The sequence below is a fragment of the Rhincodon typus genome, chromosome 1 (genome assembly GCF_021869965.1).
Source record: "Rhincodon typus isolate 14 chromosome 1, sRhiTyp1.1, whole genome shotgun sequence".
Taxonomy (NCBI): Eukaryota; Metazoa; Chordata; class Chondrichthyes; order Orectolobiformes; family Rhincodontidae; genus Rhincodon; species Rhincodon typus.
This window is the reverse complement of record NC_063332.1, coordinates 172334967-172345463: the sequence shown is the minus strand read 5'-3', so window position 1 is coordinate 172345463 and position 10497 is coordinate 172334967. Positions and strand designations below refer to the sequence as shown.

At 44.2% G+C, this 10497-nt stretch overlaps 1 protein-coding gene across 5 annotated transcripts in view; it reads right to left on the bottom strand.

The window, feature by feature from the left end:
* Nucleotides 1-10497, bottom strand: part of bmpr1ba (bone morphogenetic protein receptor, type IBa) — a 110070-nt gene that overhangs the window by 26877 nt on the left and 72696 nt on the right. For all 5 annotated transcript variants that reach the window (XM_048602694.1, XM_048602703.1, XM_048602723.1 and 2 more), the window contains one exon: nucleotides 5534-5636. In XM_048602694.1, the coding sequence (XP_048458651.1) occupies nucleotides 5534-5636 (103 nt within the window). The remainder of the gene's footprint in view (nucleotides 1-5533; nucleotides 5637-10497) is intronic.

The following is a 10497-nucleotide window of genomic DNA, read 5'->3' as shown; positions in this document are numbered from 1 at the left end:
TGGCGCATTTTATCTCTCCAATTTTGCCAAAGAATGTTGTGTAAAAATGCACATGACGATGTAATTTGGATCTTAAAATACAGTCGTAGAGTCACACGACACAGAAACAGGCCCTTCGGCCCAACTGTCCATGCTAACCAGGTTTCCTCAACTGAACTGGACCCATTTGCCTGTGTTTGGTCCATATCCCTCTAAACCTTTCCTATTCATGTACCTGTCCAAATGTCTTTTAAATGCAACTTCATTCTCAGAAAAGTACTTTGGGATGCTATGAAAGGCACTACAAAAATGCACATCATTTATTTTTAACAGAGAAGTACCCGTTAGCAGAATACACAGCTTAAAGGCAATTAGCCAAAAAAATAAAAGGCACTGGGGACCAGAGTGGAAATGCCTTTTTAGGCAAATGTCGTGCCTGGAAAGATAGAAAATGCAGATTCAGTTCTAACTTTCAAAAGGGAGTGACATAAATTTTTGAAGGACTTTATGAAATGCTTTTTGATTCTGTGAAACACAGCCTTTCACTCTAAACATTTCATCAGAGTTGAATCAATTACTGCACAATTCACATGTAGCCATCTGGTTATCCCAACTACACTCACTTGGTTTCCATACTACCTACTTTTTATGGCCTGCTGTAAATACACAAAGCATTTAAACGGCTTGGTCATAATAGGAGAACAGACAGCAATCAACCAGCCCACACTTGCAAAACCCAACACAAACACCTACTGTTGGATGTGATTCTGTGATTGGACAGCACTTCCCGAACAATTCCGAGTACGCTCATAGCTACTGCCATTTTAAACAAGCCGTCCAATTTATAATGTGGTGCCTTTTTTTGAATTATTCAAGAGTTTGGGAAGTCTACAGTTCGATGGCTCTGATGAAGAGTCACCGGACTCGAAACGTTAACTCTGCTTTCATAGAATCATTGAATCCCTACAGTGTGGGAGCAGGCCCTTCAATCCATCAAGTCCACACTGACCCTCAAGAAGAGCAGCCCACCCAGACTCACCCATCCCTGTAACCCTGCATTTTCCATGGTTAAACCACGTAACCTACACATCTCTGACACTATGGGACAATGTAGCATGGCCAATCCACTTAACCTGCACATCTTTAGACTGTGGGAGCACCCGGAGGAAACCCACGCAGACACAGGGAGAATGTGCAAACTCCACACAGACAGTCGCCCGAGGGTGGAATTAAATCCAGGTCCCTGGCGCCGTGAGGCACTGTGCTGCCCATAGATGCTGCCAGATCTGCTAAGTTTCTCCAGCAATTTCTGCCTTTGCTTCCGATTTGCAGCATCCACAGTTCTTTGTTTTATTTTACTATGGTTCCCCTTCTTTTTCTGCGGCAACATTTCAGCTAATCAGAATCATGCTGCCAACCAATCAGCACCCTCTTTCTCCTCTAGTTTCAATTGTTGTGATCATTTGAAATTTGGCATTCTAGCAGTTGTCCTGATGAATGTGAGATGGAAAACTACGACAACATGTCGCTCTTTTCAGCAAAGTTCAAAGCTTGATAAGCACGATATGCTTTCGAAAAAGTCTCCAAGACATGGATGCCAGAAAAAAAAAACTTATGAACCCTGTCATCCAAATTTTTGCACCAGCTTTATTCAGGGGCAGATTCATAACCTGGGATTGTATTGTAATTAATCATGAAAGGACACTGGTCAGTTTTCTTTAGTTGGCTTTCTAAAGGCATTGCTGCTTTAACCAAGAGATTTTAGATGCATGGTCTTTATGTAGAGATGCTCCCCGTCTCTACTTCTCTCCTGCCTGCTCCTCTCTTTATCCTTTCTCCACCCCCACCACACTGTCTCTCATCCATCACCAGATTTCTCGCCAAGGAACCAGACAAAACGTCACCATCTCTGTTCCTTTCAGGGACACTAAGCCTGGAAAACAAAGCTTCCTCCCCCACCTTATCTGCACTTAGTGTTTTTCAATATTTGCACGCTTTGCACAGATACAGGGACAAGAAAACTGCAGAGCAGCAGATTTATTACAGCCAGCCCCAGTTTAAATCTTCAATCGTGCTCATGCATTTAAGCAGTCAGAGATTAACAAGCACGATCTCCGGATCATATTTTCTTCAATGTGTTGACTGCAGTTCATCAGATGCACATTAACCAATGCAATGTTTGCAGATTTGTTAAAAAAAATGGCTTCTTTTTTGGAAGAACAATAGTTTGGGTTTATAGACGCTGCTCTAATACAATTCAACATTGACATCCCATAACCTCAAATAGAACAGAACCCATTTCTCAATTAAGATAACACAGTGTGGAGCTGGAAGAACACAGCAGGAAATTTCTGAAGAAGGGTCCCGACCTGAAACGTCAGCTTTCCTGCTCTTCTGATGCTGCCTGGCCTGCTGTGTTCCTCCAGCTCCACACTGTTTTATCTCAGACTCCAGCATTGGCAGTTCTTACTATCCCCCATGTCGGAATGAAGCTCATTTTAGATCAATTAGGTTTCAAAGATTTTTCTGGTCTAATGGATGACAGTAAAATGTTTCAGATACTCACTCCAGTGTGACACGGTTATCATTTTTAAACAGACCTCATGCCCCTTACACTTAGGGTTTTTTCTCCACAACACAATATAAAAGCCAAGTGCTTGTTGATTTTTGATTTGTCCGTGGGATGTGTGGGAAGGATGTGGAACTAACTGGGAAGGTTTCTTGAAGAAATAGTGTGGGAGCATGAGGTGGAAGATCAGAACTGTCTTTGCGTCAACATTTTGCCTGTGGGCATCCAACTGCTTTGAGGGGCTTTGTGAGATTCAGTTGGCTGGATGGTTGGTTTGTGATGCAGAGTGACACTCACAGCATGGGTTCAATTCCTGCACTGGCTGAAGTTACCATGAAGGACTCTTCTTCTCAACCTCTCCCCTCCTCTGAGGTGTGGAGACCCCAGTTTAAACCATCACCAGTTGTCTCTCTCTCTCTAATGAGGTAGCAACCATTGGTCTGGTAAGACAATGGCGACTATCCTTTTTTTTATATGTGGAATCACACGCAACTGGACATTTTTTTCCCCATCACCAAATCACCATGACTTTTTCTTTCATTTTTAAACTATGAAATGGCACCAGTAAATCACCTGTGTAGCCAACTGGATATTTACATCTGTTTACAACAGCAATGCAAACCATCAGAAGGTGAGGTAAGGAGAGGGGGAGAGGGGTCATAAAGCACTCTAGCCCTTCAGCGCCCACCTCCATCTAAAGGCGTTGAGGGAACTAATGGACGTTGCATGCTCCCTCTCCAAGGGTACCCGGGCACAACTATAACTACAGAAGAGGGGCAGGAAGTCAGCAGAGATGACTCCCTCCACAGCCCGCTGCCTGGACCTGTTTATAACCAGCCTGACCAAGCCCAAGAGCAGACCCATGAGGAGGTCCTCTCATCTGCTCACACCTTTCTGCACCGGGTGCCCAAAGAGCAGGAGCGTGCGGTAGAAGTGCAAACAAAAACACAACAGAAGATTTTCCCAATTACTAAAAAAAGGGAGTGGAAACACCTACAACTAATAGATGCTCGATCCACAGGCTCCACAAAATACTTTACCTTTTTACTTTTGAGCAACAGCTGTTCACTATCTATGTAGAATTCACTGAAAGGTCTTCCCTAACTGCCCTGAGGAAGGTGGTAATGAGCTGTCTTCTTGAACTGCTGCAGTCTTTGGGAGTTAGGGACACCCACAGTGTTGGGAGGACAGGGATCTCCAGGTCCTGATGAGACCCTTGACCATCCATTAGTTAGACACTTAGGGGCTTCAATAGGCAAGAGGACTACAAGGCTGCCTGACACTTCTGTCCTCACACCAGTCACAAGTAGGTATTTAGACAAAGCATAAGCCCCTGCCATGAACTTTATAAATCTCTCCCCAACTCCCTTGGCTTCAAACCCACTGGCGAAGCTTGGCGGGTGCGGGGGAGTATAAAATCCAGCTTGGAGGGACAGAAAGAAAGATATAACTTTTTTGGTTTTAAACTGCCTCTCTGCAATTCCATTTTACCTTTGTGCCTGTGTATTGGGACCTATTCAGGGCTTTGAGGGGCTAATTTTCAGAGCGTGAGGCTTAAACAGGTTATGGCACTGAAACAGAATATCAGCTTCCCCTCCAAAATGCCCTTAGAGCCAGCTAATAAAAAACAAAACCTTACTTTTACAACAGGTGCCAGGGAGACATGTACTTCACCACTCAACACAAAAAGTACACTTAATACAAGAAAAGATTTGCATTTTTATAGCACTTCCCACGATTATCAGGATTCGAATGATTTAGATGAGGGAACTAAACGTAACATTCAAAATTTGCAGACAACACAAAGCTGGGTAGGAGGGTGAGCTGTGAGGAGGATGCAGAGATGTTGCAGTGTGATTTGGTTGTGTCAGTGGGCAAATGCATGGCAGATGTAGTATAATGCAGATAAATGTGAGGTTATCCATTTCGGTAGCAAAAATACGAGGGCAGATTGTTATTTGAATGGCTGTACGTGGACAGAGGGGAATGTTCAACGAGACCTGGGTGTCCTCGTACATCAGTCACTGAAAATAAGGTGCAGCAGGTAATAATAAAGGCAAACTGTACGTTGGCCCTCATGCAGAGACTTCACCTGAAGGGGGCAGAGCTTTGAAAGTTTGTGATTGCAAATAAACCTGTTGAACAATAACCCAGTATTATGTGACTTCTGACAATTAAACAGGGCATTGGTGAGGCCACACCTGGAATATTGTGCGCAGTTTTGGTCTCCTTTACCGAAGAAAGATGTTCTTGCTATAGCAAGAGAGAGTACAATGAGGGCTTCCCAAATTAATTCCTGGGATGGCAGGACTGACAAATGAGGAGAGAGTGAGTCGGTTAGGATTGTATACATTGTACACTGGAGTTTAGAGGAATGGGCGATGGCGCAGTATCTCAAAGAAACCTGTAAGATTCTAATAGGTTGAGACACATTAGATGCAGGTAGGATATTCCTGATGTGGGGAAGTCTGGAATCAGGGATCATAGTTTAAGGATAAGGGATAAACCTTTCAGGAGTGAGATGAGGAGAAATGTCTTCACCCAGAGAGATGTGAGTCTGTAGAATTCACTACCACAGAAAGTGGGGCCAAAACATTATGTGTTTTGTCTTATCAATCTACGATCCCTGAAAACCCACTGCGCAGTGATGATAAGCATGTCAAAATGCAAAGAAAGCCATCCTTATGAGAACAGTTGCACCACACCTGCACCGAAACTTCAAAGCAAATCAATCTCACGCAACCCGAGTGAGACAGTGGGGAACAACAGGATAAAAACTGATGCAGTGTAATCAATATCAAGAGAATCATTAAACTGTACAACCCTGGAAGTTTCAAGGGGCAATTAAGGATGAGCAACAAACGCTTACTTTGCCAGTGTTGCTCGTGCCCAAGAATGCATAAACTTTTTAAAAAAACTCTGCTCAGTTACATCTCTTGAACTCAAGCAAGCGTACGTTCGGAAATGATCCCTCATTTGTTTTACCTCTCATGTCCTGGGGTGGCAACGTGGGGTGGAGATCGCGGTTGCAGAAGTCTCGATCTGTGCAGCATTCAATAGCTCTTCGCTGAGATGACTTTGGAGTATCCTCGAGAAAAAAAATGAGCAAAGACATGGTGATTAAAATGGGGGACTTGGTTTTGCCATTCAGATTGTACTTTAACATACAAAGATCTTTAAAAATTCATCATTTTTTCCTTTCCTCTCATCAGATCACCCATTCCAAATATTACCTTCTCGCTTCAATAACACTTTCAGAGTAAAGGGACTATAAGAAGAAGGAAAGTAAAGGGCACCAGGTCCAAATCATGTCAGATGATTCTTTAACATTTATTGGTTTCTGAAATAAGCGCATTTTCTTTATTATGGGAAAGCAGACCACCAACTTACTAATTTGGAATGTATTTACAGTGAGTCCTCACTTAAAGTTGTGGTTTTCTGTCAATCACATGTGAAACAATTTCAAGTGAATTACATTTTCTCATCAGGGCCAATCTGAAACTGTAGTTAGGTTCTGTAGCACTTTCATTATCAGAAAGAAAATCATCAAAGCATTACACTCTACAAACCAAAATACTTTACATTGCTATAATCTCAAAATTGTCAAATGAAATAACTTTTAAAATCAAATCAATTTAGAAATAAACAAGAGGAATTTAATTCTATGCCAGTCTGCTTCTGGAACCTTCCACTCCCAGACTCTTCTCATCATTGGAGATCCTCCTTCTCATTCACTCTCTGAATTGTAGCCTCTCTTTCTCACTCATCCTCTGACTTGCAGGCTCTCCTCCTAATTATTATTATCCATATTGTTCTAACCAATATCTACCCCTGAATTAGCATGACACAAACAAATCATCTGTTCAGTATCATGTTACTCTTTGTGGGAACCTGCTTGGCGCAAATAAGACTACACTGGGATCTGACTACAGTTAAAAAGTATGTCATTGGATGCAAAGGACGCTTTGGGGTTGTAAAAGATGTCATGTAAATGCAAGTCTTGATCTTTTATAGTAAAGAAATCTCATTTACACTGAATCTGGTGAGGCTGATTAACACCATCATTAGCCTCTGTCTCAGGTTTAAATCTTCGTCTCCTTACCTCTGCACCTACACAATTAGCAAAGAATATGTTTGTATCCTGCAAACTGAGGAGAATCCGGTTTGTGTTTTGAGATGAAATAGCCAAGCATCAGTGCATTAAATTGGTGAAGCGTCCCACATTATACTGGTTATACCCAATGTGAACATTAGATTTTGGCAAATGCTTATGCCTTTAAAAGTGGAACAGGAAACATAACTGGAACCTATCACTGTGGCACACAATAACATGGGCAAGACTCTGAAAATTTAGGGCTGCCTGCAGTCTACTGCCAGCTGATATCAGTTGGCTGATATGATCATATGCATTATCCAGATCAGTTATCATCTAGAATGGCAGGGCAAATCGGATGGGCTGAATAGCCTACTCTTCTTCCAGTTTCCTGTAGATCCCAACAGATTGTCACTAATCTCTACCTTTAACTTTTATTAAGATTTCATGCCATCATCAAGCTTGTCTGATTGCAGCTATAGGCTACTCAGCTAAAGAGTATCAGTCAGTCTGAACTCAAGCCTGGGAAGTGATGATATAGTGATCATATCACTAGACTAGTCACGCAGAACACCAGGCTAATGTTCTGGGAGTGCAAGTTTGAATCCCATCAAGGCAAATCATGTAAATCTGATTTCAATAAAAATTGCAATTCTGGGATCAGGGGCTCTTATGGCGTAATGATAGAATTCCCCACCTTTGAGCTAAAAAGCCCAGGTTCAAGTCCCACCTACTGCAAAGATGTGTTACAACATCCCTGAACAGGTTGATTAAAAATATCCAGAAGTGTTCAAATCTTGATAAGGTTTGAGCATGGGAATATAGAGGAACCATTAGAATTAGGTTTCTTGTCACACGTAGTCAGGTACAGGGATACAGGAGTACAGTGAAACGTTTACAAAGTCACCACTCCTGGCACCATCTTCGGTACAACGATACAAAATCTTAGGTACAAAAGTTGAAAAATAGTAAAGTGAAGTTAAAAGTTCAACATTACAGTCTCAGCGATGGGCCCAGATCCAGGTTCTTCCACTCCGATGCAGAGGCAGACCAAGACCAGCACAAAGCTGTTGGCCAGCCTCAAGTCTCTTTGCCATGCCACTGCTGCAGAACCATGTCACCATACTTCGGCGCCATCTTGCCTTTGTTGCCAATGCCATCGCCATGAGTCCGCGCCAGGCCGATCTTGTAAATACAGCCACTGCTGGAGCTGTTGGGTCCCGCACTGGGCACTGGGCCCAAAGTTGACTCCCTCCACCATCGCTGGTAACTCACTCTCATCTCCCTTCTCCACCACTAGGGACATACTCTCGCCTTCCTCCACCATCACCAGAAACACACTCTCACCTTCCTTCGCTATTGTCGCTGTTGGGAGCACAAACTTGACTCCCTCCGCCATTGCCGCTGGGAAGAAACCTTGCATCAGACATGCTGGACACTGAGCTCTCCACAGAAGGTAAGTAAGGTTAAAGTAAGAAAAAATAACAGAGAAAGAAGTAAATGCGGACCAAGCAGACAAGCTCCAGGCTCATGAGCCTGCACACTGTGCTGCTATTCCACTACCATTTTGACCAGAGATGCTGTGGTAACAAGAGCCTGAGATCGGTACACTTACAGCACAATGGTAGTGTCCCTATCGCTGAGATAGGAGACCTGGGTTCAAGCTTCACCTGCACCAAAGGTGTCCATTAACATCTCTGACCAGGCGGATCAGAGAATATCTTAAGATTGGGATGGCTATTTCTATAATTATTTTTCCTCTTTATTCATTCATGGGATGAGGGCATTGCTGGCTAGGCAGCATTTATTGCCCATCCCTAATTGCCCAGAGGGCAGTTCAGAGTCAACCATATTGCTGTGGGTCTGGGGTCACATGTAGGCCTGACCAGGTAAGGATGGCAGTTTCCTTCCCTAAAGGACATTAGTGAACCAGATGGGTTTTTCCGACAATCAACAATGGATTCATGGTCATCACTAGATCCTTAATTCCAGATATTTTATTGAGTTCAAATTCCACCATCTGCCATGGTGGGATTCAAACCTGGGTTCCCAGAACATTATCTGGGTCTCTGGATTAATAGTCCAGCGATAATACCACTAGGCCATTGCCTCCCACTTTAAGACACGCTAAGTCAGTCTTGCTAGAAATGCATGGGTTATGAAGTAGTTAACTCGCAGGAATATTGAAGAGCAAAAGCCAGCTTTCATCAGTCTGGCAATTTCAATCAAGGTAACAGATGGTTCATTCAGAAGATTCCAGCAGCATGTGCACCACCCTTGGCTTCAAATGCAGTAACAAGCTCACCATGCACCTTCAGGCGGAGTTTGCACAGTCAGTTTTGCAGGGAGGCATGGAAACGAGCCCAGCGGAGAGGAGATTACTGGCCGCCTGGCCGCCAGCTCACTTTGATAACTCAATCCGAGCACACTGGCGAGAGAATCAAACTGGGATCCGAAGGTGAACGGGATAGAGAAAGATACACTGCTTTTGTGCTAGGCTGCCTACTTTATTTATGAGTTAAATAAAATGGCTATTTGACCCACGGACGGGTCAAACACTAAACTGTAATAAATTGCTGCTCCTGACACTTTTGCCCTAGAGGTGGGCTGTGCTGTAGAGTCGGTCTCCACTCCCCATCCCCACAAGAGGGAATTATGCTGGGTGCAGCAAAACTGTGCAATTTACATTGGCGGTGAGTGCGGTCATTACATATGAACACAATTACAGTCCATAACTTGGAGCTGAAGTCCTTTCCTGCTTAGTGTTGTGATTTATGCATGAAGCAGATCTCTGTGAAATCTGGTTCCAATAAGTGGAGATCAGATTGATTACACCTGTCCATGCGAAACGAGAGTTTTATGACTCTGTGGTGCCACTTGTTTACACTGAACCAGTCCAACACCAAAGCCCACCCACAAGATTAAGTGCCCAGAAATGCTAAGGTTTCAAGGTGTGGAATGGGGAGAGGGGGTGGGGGGGTGGTTGTACACTACTGAGATCATGCCCTGGCAGGCACCGTGCTGAATTCTCAATGCTGAATACGCAGTCAAAAAACTTTCCTACAAGGGTCACAACCACATTCTGATGTAGGGCTAGTGTCCTCTGGCAGAATTATTTCTTATGGCACGCTGGCTCAGTGGTTAGCACTGCTGCCTCCCAGCACCAGGGACCTGGGTTCAATTCCACCCTCAGGTGATTGTCTGTGTGGAGTTTGCACATTCTCCCCGTGTCTGCGTGGGTTTCCTCCGGGTGCTCCGGTTTCCTCCGGCAGCCCAAATATGTGCAGGTTAGGGTGGATTGGCCATGCTAAATTACCTGTAGTGTACAGGGATGTGCAGGCTAGATGCATTAGCCATGGGAATGCAGGGTTACAGGGATGGGGTAGGGGTCGGATCTGAGTGGGATGCTCGTCAGAGGGTCAGTGTGGACTCGATGGGCCAAATGATCTCTTCTGTATTGTCGGGCTTCTATGAATTTTGTGGGCGCTGTAGGAAAGAATGAATCAAGCTCAGTCTCCAAAATTGGTTCCAATCACAGTGGGGAGTAAAGGCGGAATTTCCTCTCTGCTTGTCCTAGTGTTTTCCACATCTCTCTCAGGATGTATTAAACAGTACACAGTGTTTGCTTATGATGCTCCAGTCATCATTGACAGAGCAGTTGGTGTTTTCCTGCCTGTCAAATTTGCAAGCTGTTAACACCAGATCCTGTGGTTTGGCCAATAATTGTGACAGTTTCACTAGCGGAGGGTCAGTGCTGAGGGAGCGCCGCACTGTCGGAGGGTCAGTGCTGAGGGAGTGGGCACTGTCGGAGGGTCAGTGCTGAGGGAGCGCCGCACTGTCGCAGGGTCAGTGCTGA